Below are 19146 nucleotides of genomic sequence, written 5' to 3' on the forward strand. Positions count from 1 at the left end.
ATAATGATGTAAGTTCTGCGCATAATGACTAAATTAAGTGACAATGGATAATTTACCTCAGATCTTGAAAATAAATGAAAAGAAACAAATTGTTCAAATGATGAACTCTTAAAACACAAACCAATTTTGTGTATCAGTCACTGTATGTATTTTTAATAATGGCCATTTGTTTAGTTCATTAAATTGTTTATGCATTTACACATTTTCTTCTGATTGGTGTTTTTGATTTTGTCACATTTTGTCGCGTCTGCTGTGAACAAATTGTTTTATTGGAGTCTTATCGTGCTGTGTCTGGTCAGGGCACAGTTGGGATATGGGAACACCCTCTATTAAAAATGTCTATTTTAACAGAAATATCTTTCAAATCCATCACGCATCCACTCAAAGTCACTGCCAACCAAATCCTCAAATCTGAAAAACACATACTGTCATAGCAGATTTGTGTTCCTACTGCAGATGGTTCGTAGTGTGTTTGATACAACTTGTACCCTTAGGTTTGAGTCCTATTTACACCCTCATTCATATTCATCATGCAGCCAAGAAAATACACAGCAATTAGCTGCACTTCTTTTCGGAGCATAAAAAGAAAGATTGCACTTTCTAGTGCTTTAATTACTCTCAGTAAAAGTGAATGTCATCTTTGATATCGATGGTGCTAAAAGTCATTTGTTAAATCACTGAGGAAGACACTGTTTGGGATTTAAACTGACTTTCCTTCAGTTATAAATGCTGGCATTATATTCTTAGATTCCATTGATATTGCACAGGGAAAGTGGGACACCCTTGTCCTTTCAAAAGCATCCAAGGGTTATCGAGCGATATTTTTGTACATCTAAGAAAAAGATAGGTAACACACAATGAAAGTGCCATTGTCAATAATCCCTTCAAAGTCCCACTGTAATAAAAAATATAAATCTAAATGACCTTGAAAGATTTCTTTGTTGTACATTACAGAACCTCTTTACGACAAACAAAATTATATGGTAAAGAACATTTTGTAAAGAACACAATTTTTTCATGGTTACTACAGAAATGTTTCTCTAGGACAAACAGAATGTGTTTCTGGGTGCCAATTCGCCAACATGCCCACACAATATGCACTGTTTTTGTAATGTCAAAAGACATATTTAAATGTGTAGTAAGACAAACTAACGCAAAGTATTCTCTGCTATAGTATGTACTTGAATTTATTAATACAATATCATTTTTAAAGTTTATATATAATAGTTAATATAGTTGCATTGATTAATTCAGTGAAACATCACTTATTTGATTCAGTGTCATCAAACTCTGGCAATGAGTTTAGGATAATATCAGAGGTTTGTGTTTTTTATGTGGGCTCCAGTAACTCACAAAGATGAATATATGCTCTGTGTATCATTTGATTTTGAAATATGAAACGTATAATCATTCATATTCGATGTCATTTAATCAGTTGTGACAGATGATGTCGCAAAATAGTCAATTGTTTTAAAACTTTACATTAACCATGTTTGACTTCGGTTGCCCAGACTGATCGGCATGTAACATAAAGGCATTGCAGTCATCTGATGTCATATGGCGATTGGTCTGATTGCACACTGTCGCATTAAGTCGAAATTTCTAAAGGTACATTCTTTGTCCTTACACAATTCTTGTCATCCCACAAAAAATAGACATTTTATGGACATGCAGATCATGTCTATATTGCGTTCGGCGGACCAACTCTGGACATCTACATTGACGTGCAAACTAGGTCCGATATTTGGACGTCTAACCATGACCTCACTAGGATGTCAACATGCAGTTCAATATTTGAATGTTTGACTAGCTAACTTTAAAAAAAAAAGTCTTTTTTACTTTAAAAGAGTGCCATGATCTTTCTAGGTTTTGTTTCATGGACTAAGATTAACCCAGACCATAGAGCACCTTGACCTTATATTCTTCCCTGGTGCGCTCTCTTCCATTGGACTTTGTATGAATATTTATTTATTTTGATATTTTCCTGTTTTTCCTCTAACTGGTTCATTTTAAATGTCTCTGGACTGCAGTTTGTGTCTATATCATCTCCGATTGTGTTAAATGTTGTATATCAAGGCAAATAGAACACTGTGTGTTACAAAATAAAGCATTCCATCTGCTGCTGTGACAAAGGAAGCTATTGGAAAAAGAACTTAAACAATGCCACCTTCTGAAATGGGACTAAAGTTATGCACAGAGCCTAGATGCAGTATAAAAACTTCCAAATGTCTAAAATTATTTTAAATTTGATGTAGAAAAGAACCCTACAAGCCTCTATACAGAGGTCAAGTGAACATCAATACTGGATGTTGGAAAAAAAGATGTTGTCTTGCGTCACAGTCTGCACCTTCAGGAGATCAAAATTGCATGTGCAAAAAAGACATGAAAAAGACGTTGTTTCAACGTCACTTTGCACAGTGGGATCCTTCCCCTGCCTGGGGGGAGCTCTGGGACGATAGGCAAGTGAATTGGTAACTCATTCTTACAGCAGTAATTAAGCTCTTTCTGAAAGCCGTTGCATGAATGGGGCAATTTGAGAATCACACCTGTTACTAAATACATTTGACAATCCCTAACACTGATTTTTTTTTTGTAACTTAATAAGCAATTTGTTTTTAATACATTTTTGATACGTAAATAATCGTTTTTGAAACATTTTGACAAAGGATGATTTCTGCTCATGCAGTTAAAAAGTATTTATTTGTTGTCATGCATATATAATGACCTTTAATTTTATCGGGCCATGTCTATTCTTGACTATGCCTGTGCAAAGAGTCATGGGGGGAGTGAAGTGACCATCATTTGAAATTTGTCATGATTGGGCGAATTCCAATCGAAAGTGATCATCCCTATGGCCTGTTACCTACAAAGATAAAAACTCTTGATGTATTAACTCTAGAGGAAATTGCGCAATTGTGTCTCTGATTAAAATACACTTGGCGAATTGAGCAATGACATACAATGTCATTTTCTCTTTATTTTGATAAACTGTTTTATGTGACGTGCCCTTCCTGAAGTGCCTTTCAAGGGCGAAAAAACATCATTTGGAATTCACTCATTGTTTTCACTCCGAAGTGCCATTTGAAAGCGGAAATGTAATGCCTACCTTACTGGAACAGTAGTGCAACGATGCCTTGTCACAATGGTTTCATTGTAGCCTGTAATGCATGCTGACACTTAAAAGGTGTCTAGTTGGTCCTGTGAGCGCCACTAAAACAAGGTGTTGATTAAAGGTGGTGGGATAAGATAAACTCAGCAGCAGAGCCCACGTCTATGTGATTAACATACTGTAGGTTAATTCAGATCTGATCTCACCACTATACTTTGTCATAAATAGAGTATAGATCACCACTGCCCCCTGTTGGTGCAAAGACAACACAAAGAGCTACACTGGAGAAGTGTCATGATGACACGGCCAACATCTGTTTTTCCCCAAAGGAAAGTTTTATTCCTAAGATGTGGTTCTTTAATTGCTCAGGAAACTATTTTAGTAGTTTAATTTACATATGGATGTTAGGGAATAAAAGTAAATGTAAATGGGACAATTGTTGATATACAGTTATGAAATTAATATACAGTAATATACTTATAAACTATACTCCTATTTAGAAAGGCAATGGTAATTGATAGTCATACCACACCAAAATACCAATTATAAACAAAGTGAAACTGTAACTTAAATTAAAAACAGAACGGTGTTTTTTGCTAATGATCAAAGTATAGATATTCACAGAAAGGCAACAGTCAGGTCACAGTAGATCGAGGCACTTTAATTGTTTTAAGAAAATCACATCAAAGCCATAAAAATGTGAAGCAGAAAAACTTCTTCAATGATTTTGTAACTTTTAAACTGAGTCACGTCTACTTATCAAATTGACCCAGGGCTTATTCACAGTCTCTGTAACAGGCTTGTGAATTATGAGTATTCTTCCGATTGAAATGCAATAGACTCGCACAAAGACAGAATGAAATAGGTTGGAAAATGAACAAAATGACTGCCTGTCAGACTTTTGATTAACATGTCAGTCGCCCATCAATATTATTGACATATTGAAAGCAATTCACACATAACTCAGAGTTAAAAGGAAAAGCTACAGTATAATACTTTTTAAAGCAGAAAAATATGGTATGTGGTCCGTATTTTATGTATGACATCTCTAATGGCAGCTAGCATGTACATTATACAATACACTGTTTAACTTTGCACTTTCAGTCTATTTTGCAGTACACACAGCAGTATGATTGACCAAAGGGCAATATAACATAAAAGTGGTCTTAAACTATTCCTTTTACAGCCTATAATGTAATCATTATGTGTGTGTGTGTATATGTATATATATATATATATATATATATATATATATATAAATTCACGAGTTCGCATTAACATGTAATCAATAGGGAATGAGATAAAGCATATTTGGCGTGCTGTCCGAGGTGAGGGCTCAGAGCTCGGAATTTTAGCCCGAACCCAGAGTACTCCCCTCTCTTTAACTGTGATAAATGAATCTAGATGAGAGTGAGGTGATGGGGTGGAGGAGGGATGCTGCAAAAAATCTGTCACGGGACAGAGGTGAGGGACTGCTATTTATAGGCACCTCTTTGCATAGTTGAATGATGACACATGACCATGCTCCTCCCGAACTTACTTACTTCATTATATAAAATGTAGTGCTGTGTCTTACATTTTAATGTCTGTGAAAACTTAGACATGCACAATATAAACAGCATCTAGTTGGCATTTTGAGAGACAAGCATTTTTGCTGTGTCATGTAAAAGGTCATCTGCTCAATATAATGTTGTGCAGTCTTTCTCCATTAGAAATGCACAATATGACACAATTTAGAAGACTTTTCTTGTCCAAACTTTGTTTTAAGTCTATTCATTATTAAAGGCGGGTGCATGATCTCTAAAAGACAATGTTAACATTTGAAATCACCTAAACAAACACGACCCTACCCCAATAGAATCTGGAATTCTTTTGATAAACACTTACTGCTGATTGGCTACAAGTTGGTATTTCGCCCGACTCCCTTTTCCAAAGTGTTTTTCAAAAATCATGCATCCTGCCTTTAACTAACCTTTCTGTTTTTAAGGTTAATGATGGGTTGTCTCTTGTTACTGTCAATGTTTATGTTCATCACTCTTTTAAAATATACAATTCACACAACATCAGATGGCAGAGCAAAGGAAAGGCAAGTGAAATGCTGACGTGCACGCAAGATCAAAAGCGAGATGATGTTGCTGCTCTGAAATTCAAGCTTTTCCTCTCATTTGCAAACTGGTTGTTTCGATGGCTGCATCAGCAAGGTGAGCAAAAGGTTTACTGAAAAGAAAATGAACTTAAGTTGAAGCCTTTTGGCCCCTTAAGAGGAGACAATCAAGTATAGCATTGTTATAAAATTGTACTTATTTACTGATGTTTGCAGATTATTGTAATGATAATATTAGAGTAATCTACTGTATCAGGCACAGATGAGGTATATTTTAACTCCTCCCTAAATTCTTCTCCCAAGTACCATTCCAGAAGATCATGCATGCTATCCCTTGAACATATAGAGGATTACTTACAGCAATTACTAAATGGCATTCAAGCAATATGTCATGAATCGCGTGTTTAAACTCAGAGTCAGAACACAGTGGAGTTGACAGAGAAGAGAACCTCTGTTGATCTTTTCAAAACGTATAGCTGTTAAACTGATATTCGTTGTGCATTTGACAAAGTACATCTGATGTTTAATCATAAGCTATTTAAAACTTTTGTTGACGTTTTACTAACACCATGTTGAGACTGTTAACCTATGTTCTCATGGCCTGTGCCGTGCAAGCGCGTAACCTACGGAAGAGACAGACGATATGTCCAGATGTGTGTGACTTATCCCGGTGTCCGTCAGATCTAGAGTCGTGTTATTTTGGCGTGGTAAAGGACAGCTGTGGATGCTGCATGGTTTGTGCGGCGGGAGAGGGGGAGTTTTGCGGGAAGCGTGTCCACGCAGCGTGCGGTCAGGGAATGACCTGTGAGAATCCAACGGGAACGCGCGCCTTTGAGCGCGGCACCTGCGTTTGCGACTCGCACGAGCCGGTGTGCGGGAGTGACGGAAGGACGTATCCCAGTATCTGTCGACTGAAGGCGGAGAACAGACGCGCTGAAAAGAGTGGCACACCGGCTGCCATCTTCATCCAGAGAGGGCCATGCGAAACCGGTGAGAAAAACAACTGCTGGTTTATACTAAACAGAGTAAAAAAGTCATTTACGTTTTTTTAATTTTACTCCAGAAATATGTAGACTATTTGCAGAGACACATATAAAGAAAATATACAGCAGTAGTTTATTTATAAAACACCTTTTGTGTTGTACCAAAATGCCAAAATACTGTACAACAAATTGTAACAAGAACATATTAGACTAATAAAACTTTATAATTATAAAGTACCGTTACAAAATTAACCACACTTTAAGTAACAATATTTTTTATTAGTAGTGAAACTATAGTCACCACAAATTAATCATGGTTTTACTACAATTTAGTTTAACCACTCTCAGAAAAAAATGTACAAGAGCCTAAGCTGTCACCTTTTAAAAAAAAAACTACACATTTGTACCTTAAAGGTACATACCTGTACCAAAATGATACATATTAGGAACTTTTTAAAAGGTATGTGACAACTTTTGTACCTTTTTTCTGAGAGTGCATGGTATTAAACAAATAGTAATCGAGTGTCACTTTTATTATAACGAAACCTATACATCCCAAACAACATCAAAGGATATGGAGAAAATATTGAGCCTACATATGTTATCTTATTCAGTTGTGTGACAAAATGTTATTTTACATTACCATAATGAGGTGTTGTACTGTAAATATTAATGTTATATTATTCTTTACAGACTTGGTGTTAAAAATAAGATAGGATTTAATGTATCAATCAGTGTTTTTATTTTCAGTAAATATGAATAAATATAAACTGACGGATATCATATTGTAGGTGCATTCCAAACTATATGAAAACAGTAACTACATGTTTATGTATTTATTTTTTGTATTCAACAAATTAGCATACTGTGTATTCAGATCTGTACATATAAGCCTATTGATGATTACTAAGTACAGCTTAACTCTACAACTTCATATTAAATTCAAGCAAAGCCCCTCATAAAAAAAGTAAGAGGCATTTATATGATAATGGATTTATGGCTCCAGCCACAAACCTCGTCAAGAGTATTTTGATACCATACATTTCAACATACATCAGTGCAAAATTACATATTGCTGGGACAGTGCTTGGCTCATGTCAACTATGTCTATATAGCATTTGTTGTAACAAGCCAAGTAATGAGCAACTATAAGAGTGTGGAATATGGGGCTGTGTTTGTACAGCTACAAAACGTGTTGCATTCTGTATTATAAGAAGTATAGAAGTTATCATTGAAATTTGTAAGTGATGTCTGTGTGATAAAGAATTTATCTTCATTGCTGTCATTGTAGATATCAGATAAGCAGATGATGTTGTTTGTGTATGTGTAAACAGTGTATGTGTGTATCAAATTGTCCCCATATGGCAGATTATTGTGCAAATAGCCCTGCAGTAAGAGACTACTTTTATTGTTTTCTATAATTGCTGGTGGTGTTCTGCACAGTGTGTTCTGCACAGTCCCACAATCACATCAACACCACAATCAGGGGCGAAAATCTCATCTAAATGTTGGGGGGGACAATAAACATAAAATTTTTCAAGAACAATTTTTGAAGGGGACACCAATAATACAGGCAAAATTGTACTTGCAAGGAAATGGGTACAGATAGAAAACGTTTCTCTTTCTCTATGAACGGACGCAAATTTAATTTTAATACATATGAATGCAGAGGTGAAAAGAGTAATACAATTTTCTACTTAAGTAATAGTAAAGTTACTTTAATAATATGTTACTTAAGTAAAAGTAAAGTTACTTTAATAATATTTTACTTAAGTAAAAGTAAAGTTACTGGTCTAAAAATCTACTCAAGTAAAAAGTCATTTTAATTTTAAGAGTTACTTTTTTACAGCGGGGAGAGGTTTCTAGTATAGTTCACAAAGGAAGGATATATACATCTCAAACTATGTTTTTAATTGTAAACATCTCTACAATTAAAGTGCAATAACAAATGTTAATAAAATAAAAAGCTTTTTATAACTAAGAAACATTTATGGAATTATTTAATGATTTTTACAGGTGAGTTATGCACTTTTGAAGCAAAAATAATATGAGGTCAGCAGCTAGTAAATACAATCATTATATGAAGGTTGTAATTGATGTATTGCTGGTAACATACATTGTTATTAAACTATATACATAAATGAACATATAATGAGATGAGTGCCATGGCTATACACTATACATCCTTTACACGTTTATTAGCTCCCAGACCTGTGTACCTGATGTCTTTCAATCTATCTCTCTCGCGCTCTCTCTCTCTCTGCAATGTCTAATGATCTGCGCATTCTCGAGGACGTTCTCAAGTTGTTTGACTTGACGCGAAGCTGCTAGACCTCGGAAGATAATGCGCATGTATTAAAAATGCATCGTGCAAATTAGCGGTTAAACACGGTCGGCAATTCTCAAACTCCGTACTCAAGAGCATGAACCCTACCTGAATGAAACAATCGCTTTGCGTCAATGGCCAGGGGTTTCTTTCGTAAGAATTGAATTGAGGGTCTGCATTAGCCTGCGCCTGTCTCGTCCCTCTCCATGGTTCTTTTTGCGCGTTCCCCCGCCCATCAATCAATCATCCGACCGTGGCGCGTCTTTATCACCTTACTTTTTTATTTATTTTTACTCAGTAACGGATATGATTTAACATGTAGCGAAGTAACCAACAATACTTTAAACATACTTAAGTAAAAGTAAAGTACAGATTTTAAAAACTACTCAAAGTAAAAGTACACAAAAAACTCAGTTACAGCAAGGTGAGTAAATGTAATTTGTTACTTTCAGCTCTGCCTCACCTCTGCATGAATGCATAAAAATGTTTTCTTGATCGTTTATCTGCTTCTGTTCTCAGAAAACGAAATATGTTCATGTTTATATGTCAAAATAGTCCAGTTTTAAAACATATGAGGATAAACTGATAAGTGATGGGAAACGTTGTATTGTATATACACTCTAAAAAAACAAACGGTGCTATATAGCACCAAAACAATTGCTTTGGATCGTAACGATAGAAGAACCATTTTAGTGCCATATAGCACCGGTGAAGAACCAGTGAAGCACCAGTGAAGCACCAGTGAAGCACCAGTGAAGCACCAGTGTAGAACCATATAGGGGCCATATAGCACCACATATGGTTCTACATAGCACTATATGGTTCTACACAGGTGCTTCACTGGTGCTTCACTGGTGCTTCACTGGTTCTTCACCGGTGCTATATGGCACTAAAAATGGTTCTTCTATCGTTACGATCCAAAGCAACTGTTTTGGTGCTATATAGCACCGTTTGTTTTTTAGAGTGTAGCTTATTAACGCGTCGGCTCCGTACACTTCTCTACCACCGGAATGTGTGGTGGTGAGGTAAAAGGGGCGTGGGCAGTGGACCAAACCACTGTGAGGCAAGGGAGGGGGAATCCAAATATTTAAAACGTTTTTTTGTTGTTGCTCCGTTTGCATTTGTATTGTTTCACTTCTTACACAACTAGTTTAAGTATTATAAATCATTAAATTATTTTCAATACACATATTCTAATGATAATTTAGGGGGGACAACCCTCAGATAGGGGGGGTCCTGTCCCCCCCGACCCCCCCGGGATTTCCGCCCATGACAATCATTCCAGTTGATATGAGAAAATCAACACAAAAACGAGTGTTTAATCTTCAGGCTCTCTAGAACCTCTAAGTGTTAATAAATCAAGAATATCTTAAAGGAGTTCACCCAAAAATGAAAATTTTGTCATCATTTTCTCACTCTCATGTTGTAACACATGTATACATCTCATTGTGTTGATGAACATGAAGGAAGATATTTTAAGGAATGTTTGTAACCAAACCGGTCATGAGCTCGTTTACTTAAATAGGAAAAGTGAATGGGGCTCATGAACGGATTGATAACAATTTCTTAAATATCGTCCTTCATGTTCATTAGAACAAAGACTTTTATACAGGTTTGAAACAACATGAGAGTGAGTAAATGATGACAGAATTTTCATTTTTGGGGTTACCTATCCCTTTTAAGCTATAAAAAAGACAAATTTTAAGTTCTGGTATAGTCATACTTTTTCTAGATTTTGGACTTGTAAGAAAAATTAAAAATTAAATTCTTCTTCTTACCGTTCTTAAGTTCACTGTAGTTTTTATTTAAAAAACGTGTTTTTTACATATATGAATTTCATCTGAAATATTTATCTTTTTTTTTTTTAATATACATATTAACATATTGTTACTTACTGTAAGTAAGGTGCATGTTTTTACATGAAACCCCCTGCTCTTATACACACAAATGTTCTATCGCTTTTGTCCAAAAGAATCAGATTGATTTAGTTTTGACAGATATGCCCTGGGATATATGATAGTATGGAAATCATGTGGCATGTTCTGTGAACTATACCGTGCCAAAATCAAGATCCCATAGGGGATGGAAAACATTCAGTTTTGTAATCCAGTTCTGAATGTAGACTCAATGTGCACAAATAACCAAGAGAGTTTAGTAGTAAAATATGTAAATTACTTAACATTTACATCGAACTCGTTTTGAGATAGACAGACAGATTGAATATCAGTGGCGGCTCGTGACTGCTCATCCGAGGGGTGCTAATTCAAAATATGTGTTCGGAGTATCCTGTGTTGCTTGTGTTTTCAAAATATGTGTTTGTTGCGTCATGTGAACCATGTGCATCACATGTTTTGTCAAAATAAGTGCCTGCTGCACACGCGTCAAAACCGTTTATGATAAAAGAGACGCTCACGTACACAAAATACACGCAAGACACTCCCTTAAACACTGAGGATTACTTGATGTGCAGAACACATTTTTTTGAAATTACAAACCACACACATGATTGGCTACATACATGTTGTAATGAACTTCGCATCGAGTGCCTCGAAAAAAGAAGTCACCGGCCACCACTGCTGAAAATATCTGTTTACCATTTGTGGTTCAGCAACCATTTTTTCTCTCTCAGAAACAGGGGCGTCGGACTGGGGGTAAAACTAGTACTGATTACCAGGGCCCCAAAGGAAGAGAGGGCCCTTGTAAAGTCTGGAATATATTATGGGGATGGGGCATGGGGGGCCAAAAGGACTGCCTATGCATTGGGCCCGAGATCTTGTGCAACGCCCCTGCTCAGAAAAGCACAGATGCTGACAGTCAGACCTACATCAGTGTGCATGCAATTGTGTGATTTTTTTTGTGGAAAAAAGAGGAATTTGTAGCATTAAATTGTTACAGTTCATTAACCTGATGTCACCAAGAAAGTTTGTAACAGACAAACAAGTCAAAGTAGGCCACTTAACCATTTGTGTCATTTCCGTCTGTTCTGTTTGCTACAACAGGCTCTAGGAATCCAAGCAGCATGCGTTACAAATTTAACTTCATAGCAGATGTGGTGGATAAGATTGCCCCTGCTGTGGTTCATCTTGAACTGTTCAAAAGGTAAGGACAGATGGTGGTGGCTGTTTAGTAGATGCTGAACAGAGACTGACTGGTGGGGTATTCTTAGCTCAAAATGAACACTTCAGGTGTGAATAACTCGTTTAAAGATACTTCCTGTTATGTTGCTTAGACAGATGTAAGGATGTAAACACTGTTGCTGTCAAAAACAATTTCCAGTGTATGACTTGCATTTTCTCAATGTGTCCTTTCAGACTACCATATTCCAACCAAGAAGTCGCTGTATCTAGTGGTTCAGGATTCATAGTATCAGAGAGTGGATGGATCGTCACCAATGCTCACGTACTGTCCCATAAACAGCGCATTAAAGTAGAGCAAAACAATGGGATGCTCTATGATGCCACAATCAAAGACGTGGATCAAAAATTAGACATTGCTCTCATTAAGATTGACTCGGAGGTGAGTAGGACAAAATGTCCAAAACATGGTTGCAGTTTGGTGTCCTAACATCTACCATTGGTTGCTTTTAATTTCATGACTCTGGATATCATCAGCGACTGGATTAGACTTGGTTCATTTTCACTCAGCAGAAAATTGGTCCTGATAGCACAAAGTCTGTGTGTGTGACCGTCGCAGATAACGTGTCAATTTGGCACTGCCAGCTTGCTTTTGTAAACAAGGCCTGTATGCGCACAGCCCTGAAATATCTGCAGACATTAATACAAAACATCCCACTCGCCCTTTCACGCTGATTTAGCACCATCTAACTCTTAGGAAGGCACAGACAGCGTTTGATCAGCAGCGTATACATCCACTGCCAACACCAATAACAACTCACCATAACCCAGACGATAGCAACAGCATGTAGCTCAATGATTGGTAATCACTTTAATTCAATATACCACACTGTGTACGGGATCCTGTGGTTTCAGAAAGGAGAAGAAAGTTGGGGGGAAAGTGCTGACAGATGGCAGTCTGTTATTTTGCAGTGCTCAGGCCCCCAGCAGTAACCCGCAGAGTCAAGGTTGGGACAGAGAAAGGCGTCTTGCTTTAGGAACACTGGTAATCAAGCCTGGTCCATCAGCCCGAAGCCATAAAAATGCACCCTACTGAGAGCAGGCAGGCAGGGGCAGGCTCGGGCCCAGACTGGCTGCTGGCTTCAAACATTTCAAGAAAACTTATTAGGGGGTGACAGAGCAGAGAAGACACAAAGTTGTTTTTCTTGAACAAGAACAGAGACTTGGCTTTAATCTCACAACTGATTTGTTTCATTATATTTATAAAGTTGGCTTGACAAGGAAGCTATATTAGGAAGTATAATATCTAGCCTTTTTATTTCAGACTCCCCTGCCTGTGCTTTTGCTCGGCCGTTCGTCAGACCTGAGACCAGGGGAATTCGTGGTGGCTGTGGGAAGCCCATTTTCCCTTCAAAACACAGTAACGACAGGTATCATCAGCACGACGCACAGAGGCGGCCATGAGCTCGGCCTGCAGAACTCTGATATGGATTACATCCAGACAGATGCCATTATTAATGTAAACACACACTATTGTCTATATGATCATTACATGTTATGTAATCACTAAATGAATACCACTAAAAAATTTGTTTTCTTACAGTACGGAAACTCAGGGGGTCCGCTTGTCAATTTGGTAAGAACTACAGTATTTATTCGACATTACACATTCAAAACCAATCGAGATATCTTGTTGTGTGTCTCTATTTATGTGAGCCCCCAAGGTTATAACCTTTGTTTTTATTTGTTCGATATTCAGCGTTGGTATTCATGGATCCTCATTGTCCAGCCTCTACTGTTTTAACATCTGGATATGTGCCATAACCTGAACAAATTACCTGCAGTGGTTTATATTATTCTATTGATTTTACGACAGAAAACACAACCTTTGAAAACACCCCTAGGCTCTACCGTGCATCTGGCTTTGCAATAAAAATATTTCAATTTATTGTGCACAATGGGACTTTGGGAGGGGTGTAAAATATGTAAATGTATTGCACATTATTAAGATGTGAACCTGCATGTGAAAACTCACGATGCCTTAGAAGAACCATTTTTTGTTGAATGGTTCTATAAAGAACCTTTAACATCTAAAAAAGCTTTCTGTTTCACAAAAGGTTTTTTTGTGGTGAAAAACCTATGAATGAATGGTTCTTTGCGGAACCAAAAAATGGTTATTTTAAAGGGGACAGATAATGAAAAAACCTTTTAACCTTGTCTTTGTTGAATAATGGTAGTCTACCCGCATTCACAAACATACAAAAAGTGCTAAACATGCTAAACATCTCAGTCTCATAGAAATTCCTTTTTTAGAAATGTCAGCCAGAAAACGGCCCAATCTGAAAAACGGATGCTTATGACATCACAGGCATCTAACTGCCCCTCCACTTTAAAATAATTGGCTACATTTTTTGAGTGGCAGCAAAGTCAGCCAATCAGTAATGAGATTGCAAGTTAAGCCAGTAGGGGGAGCCAAATAGGTGCAAAACCACTTGTTTAAAATCCCCCACCCTAATAGAGCTATCTGAGAGAGGTTTTTAGGAAGCTTCTAAGGCATTACAGACCCAAACCAAAAAATTTTTGTCTACATGTCACATCACAGAACAAGGATAAATACCCCATTCAATCATTCTATGTCACCTTAAAGGTAGGAGTGGGGAACCCTGGGTCCTGGAGTCCAGACTTTAGTTCCAACCCAAACCAAACACACCTGAATTTCATTTCCAAGTAATCCTGAAGACTTGAATTAGATTTTTCAGGTGTGTTTTATTAGGGTTGGAACTAAACTCTGCAGGGCAGTGGCCCCTGAGGACCAGGGTTCCCCACCCCTGTTTTAAGGCATTGCTCTAAAGAACCTTTTTAAATGGGCGTCTAATGGTATTTCATGCATTCTGGCTTATTAATACAGTTTAATAGTTGGATTCCTCATGCTAAACATGGGCAAAGGTTCAACCAAGCAGTTGGACGTGTGACAGAGTATTTCTGGGCCAAACAAGTTTCCTACAAGTTTCAGAAAGTTTATTTCATCTACTGAAAACTGTCCCGGAAGTACAGTGGAAGTCCTTATATGGACAATTTAACCAAAATAGCGCACGCACACACCAACCAAGAGCTGACATGAAATCATTGTCACCAGAGATGTTTGTTTTTGCTTGTGAGGGAAATTTAAGCTTGTTAATCTACCCAATGAACCCAGCATTATGGAAACAATGAATATAGTTTGTTTATCCGTGGTAGAAGCAGGGGCGAAAATCTCATCTAAATGTTGGGGGGGACAATAAACATAAAATTTTTCAAGAACAATTTTTGAAGGGGACACCAATAATACAGGCAAAATTGTACTTGCAAGGAAATGGGTACAGATAGAAAACGTTTCTCTTTCTCTATGAACGGACGCAAATTTAATTTTAATACATATGAATGCAGAGGTGAAAAGAGTAATACAATTTTCTACTTAAGTAATAGTAAAGTTACTTTAATAATATTTTACTTAAGTAAAAGTAAAGTTACTGGTCTAAAAATCTACTCAAGTAAAAAGTCATTTTAATTTTAAGAGTTACTTTTTTACAGCGGGGAGAGGTTTCTAGTATAGTTCACAAAGGAAGGATATATACATCTCAAACTATGTTTTTAATTGTAAACATCTCTACAATTAAAGTGCAATAACAAATGTTAATAAAATAAAAAGCTTTTTATAACTAAGAAACATTTATGGAATTATTTAATGATTTTTACAGGTGAGTTATGCACTTTTGAAGCAAAAATAATATGAGGTCAGCAGCTAGTAAATACAATCATTATATGAAGGTTGTAATTGATGTATTGCTGGTAACATACATTGTTATTAAACTATATACATAAATGAACATATAATGAGATGAGTGCCATGGCTATACACTATACATCCTTTACACGTTTATTAGCTCCCAGACCTGTGTACCTGATGTCTTTCAATCTATCTCTCTCGCGCTCTCTCTCTCTCTGCAATGTCTAATGATCTGCGCATTCTCGAGGACGTTCTCAAGTTGTTTGACTTGACGCGAAGCTGCTAGACCTCGGAAGATAATGCGCATGTATTAAAAATGCATCGTGCAAATTAGCGGTTAAACACGGTCGGCAATTCTCAAACTCCGTACTCAAGAGCATGAACCCTACCTGAATGAAACAATCGCTTTGCGTCAATGGCCAGGGGTTTCTTTCGTAAGAATTGAATTGAGGGTCTGCATTAGCCTGCGCCTGTCTCGTCCCTCTCCATGGTTCTTTTTGCGCGTTCCCCCGCCCATCAATCAATCATCCGACCGTGGCGCGTCTTTATCACCTTACTTTTTTATTTATTTTTACTCAGTAACGGATATGATTTAACATGTAGCGAAGTAACCAACAATACTTAAGTAAAAGTACACAAAAAACTCAGTTACAGCAAGGTGAGTAAATGTAATTTGTTACTTTCAGCTCTGCCTCACCTCTGCATGAATGCATAAAAATGTTTTCTTGATCGTTTATCTGCTTCTGTTCTCAGAAAACGAAATATGTTCATGTTTATATGTCAAAATAGTCCAGTTTTAAAACATATGAGGATAAACTGATAAGTGATGGGAAACGTTGTATTGTATATAGCTTATTAACGCGTCGGCTCCGTACACTTCTCTACCACCGGAATGTGTGGTGGTGAGGTAAAAGGGGCGTGGGCAGTGGACCAAACCACTGTGAGGCAAGGGAGGGGGAATCCAAATATTTAAAACGTTTTTTTGTTGTTGCTCCGTTTGCATTTGTATTGTTTCACTTCTTACACAACTAGTTTAAGTATTATAAATCATTAAATTATTTTCAATACACATATTCTAATGATAATTTAGGGGGGACAACCCTCAGATAGGGGGGGTCCTGTCCCCCCCGACCCCCCCGGGATTTCCGCCCATGGGTAGAAGCGAGGTTATGCATGTGTTTGTTTAACAATGGATTTTGTTGAAATGGGGCAGTCCCAACTAGGTCATCAGTTGCAGGCTGTAAGTAAAATTGCATTAAATTTCTGTTTTGTTGCGCACAAGTGCATATAATCTAAAAGAACAAAAACTCTTTATTAAATAAGTTATCCAGAGATAGTGGGGTAATGTTTTTTTCATGTTGCTTTTTCGTGACTCGCTCCTCCCACGATACAGCTGATGTCTTTTATAAATCTGATTAAACTAAAGACTCATTGGATATATGTATAAGTAATGATGCAATAGTACCCCAGTGACCGCTTGGGAACATTTAAAAAAAAAAATTCTGACAGTGTGCACTTTTTAAAATAAAGGTGCTTAAAAGGTTCTTCACAGTTATGCCATAGAAGAACCATTTTGATTCCTCAAATAACCATTCAGTCAAAGGTACCATTTCTTTCATACATTTTTTATAATCCAAAAAATCTTATCTTTGTGAAACTGAAAGGTTCTTTAGTTTTACTTAGGCCATGTACAATATTCCCCATTAGTTTAATTAATTCAGTAAACCGAGTGACCACCTTCTTTTGTATCTCAAGGTAGCTGTTCGTTCATTTCAGTGCATTTCAATATTGTGCTCCCTGTTTACGGTTTCAAGGATGGGGACGTCATCGGCATAAATACTTTGAAGGTTACGGCAGGAATATCGTTTGCCATCCCCTCTGACCGCATTCGCCAGTTCCTTGCGGACTCCTACGACAGACAAGTGAAAGGTTTGCAAACTTTTCCAAAAGGAAAAGTACCTTACATACTGATAAATATGTATGCCTTGTAATGTACTGTATAGTCGCTTCGAATACAAACGTCTGCCAAATACTTCAACTGTTTTTATCTCAATTAAAAAAAATTGACCTATACTTTGATTTTAGGCAGAACACTGACCAAAAAGAGATATATGGGAGTAAGAATGCTTCAACTTACAGCTGCGTAAGTTACATTTCACCAGTAGGACTCTCGAATTTATACTAGCTGGTATCAGCTATTACAAATATCTTTTGTGATCTGAAACTGTCTGCTTATATAACAAAAAACTTCATTTGTAAGACACAGTGATGTTTGATACAGTAGATCATATAGCAGATCAGCATCTGTTCATATGTTATTGGCATTATCATCTTGGTTTTTTTTCATCAGTTTGATTAGGGAGCTCAGGGAGAGGGAAAGCAGCTTCCCAGATGTGAGCTCTGGGGTGTATGTGTACGAGGTTATTCCGGGGACAGCTGCCTATAGGTAATGGGATTTGCTTACACCTTCTGCTTGGCCCCAGCAGTACCGCTCTCTTCACTCATCTATGCCCAGAGGCCACTCTCATACCATCATACCCTTCAATCACACCAGGATTTATGTCTTTTTGATATACCGCAGGGGCTTTTACATATTTGCCCAATGAAAAAGCCATATTTTTCCTGTAGCACATTTATCCTATGGAACATGACATATGCGCATGGTATCTTGTTATTGTTGGATAAGCATCAAGCATTACTTAAGTTTTAATCCAAATCCGTGTTTGATTTGAGGTTTGACATCTTATATGTAATCATTCAAATCACTTTATTAACCAGACCTGCACCAACCATCTTTTACTGTGTTCTTCCTAAATAATAAAGGGTTTTACAAAATACAGAAACCTTAACTTCACAAACAAACCAAACATCAGACTACGAATTTTTTAATACAATGATTTTACAGTATAAAGCAGTAACGAAGTGCATTAACAACATTTAACATGACATTTTTTATTTCCTTTGTAGTGCTGGCCTGTTAAATCATGATGTGATAACCGGCATTAATGGACAATCAGTGCATTCAACAGAAGATGTGAGTCAGGCCGTGCAGTCGGCTGAAAGTCTATCTCTAGTTGTGCGGCGTGCTCATGAAGAAATCACATTAACTGTGGTTCCTGACGAAGTGGACTGATAAGTTTCCTATGTGGAATTGCTTCGGATTCTACGTACTTCTAAACAATGCACATCCACAAATATGCATTACTTGAAAATGGCATTTTCTTATTAAGTCTCACGGCCCACTAAATGCGCTTTGATGCATAATACATAGGCAAAAAGAATATTTCTCGCAACATTAAGGTTTGGTTTATTTTCATGTTTTAAGATAAGCAGATGTTTTGTTTTATATATTCTCCTGATAGTGTGTCACATCACTTTTATAAATTGAGATGAAAAATTAAGTTTGTAAATGTCAGAAAATTCATAATCCCGCAATGCTTTTCAAATAAAAGACTTGTACACCAAAACCTTTATAACTCAAATACAAGTTGACTTTTTTTTAAAAGGGGACACCACATCATGAAAATCTGACTTTTGTTCATGTTTAAGTGCTATAATTGGGTTCCCAGTGCTTTTATCAAAATACAAAATGTGAAAAGATCAACCCAGTAACTTAGTTTTGGTAAACTATTCTCTGCAAACATGTGAAAAAATAGGTAATTGAAATTTGTCTCCCCTTGTGATATCAGAAGGGGATCTTATTATAATAATACCGCCCCTTAATCTGCACTATCCAACCACAGCACAGCCATTTAGTGCAGAGATCAACTCATTTGCATTTAAA

General features: G+C 36.9%; 1 protein-coding gene across 1 annotated transcript; it reads left to right on the plus strand.

The window, feature by feature from the left end:
• The first annotated feature begins 5782 nt into the window (after window positions 1-5782).
• On the plus strand, window positions 5783-18739 carry htra4 (HtrA serine peptidase 4). Its single transcript, XM_065250303.1, has 9 exons — window positions 5783-6203; window positions 11522-11621; window positions 11834-12038; window positions 12921-13115; window positions 13200-13232; window positions 17177-17291; window positions 17448-17505; window positions 17713-17808; window positions 18330-18739. The coding sequence occupies exons 1-9, from the start codon at window positions 5783-5785 to the stop codon at window positions 18493-18495; spliced, it is 1389 nt and encodes a 462-aa protein (XP_065106375.1). The 3' UTR covers window positions 18496-18739.
• The last annotated feature ends 407 nt before the right edge of the window (window positions 18740-19146 follow it).

This window comes from Paramisgurnus dabryanus, chromosome 5, assembly GCF_030506205.2.
Source record: "Paramisgurnus dabryanus chromosome 5, PD_genome_1.1, whole genome shotgun sequence".
NCBI classification, from domain to species: domain Eukaryota; kingdom Metazoa; phylum Chordata; class Actinopteri; order Cypriniformes; family Cobitidae; genus Paramisgurnus; species Paramisgurnus dabryanus.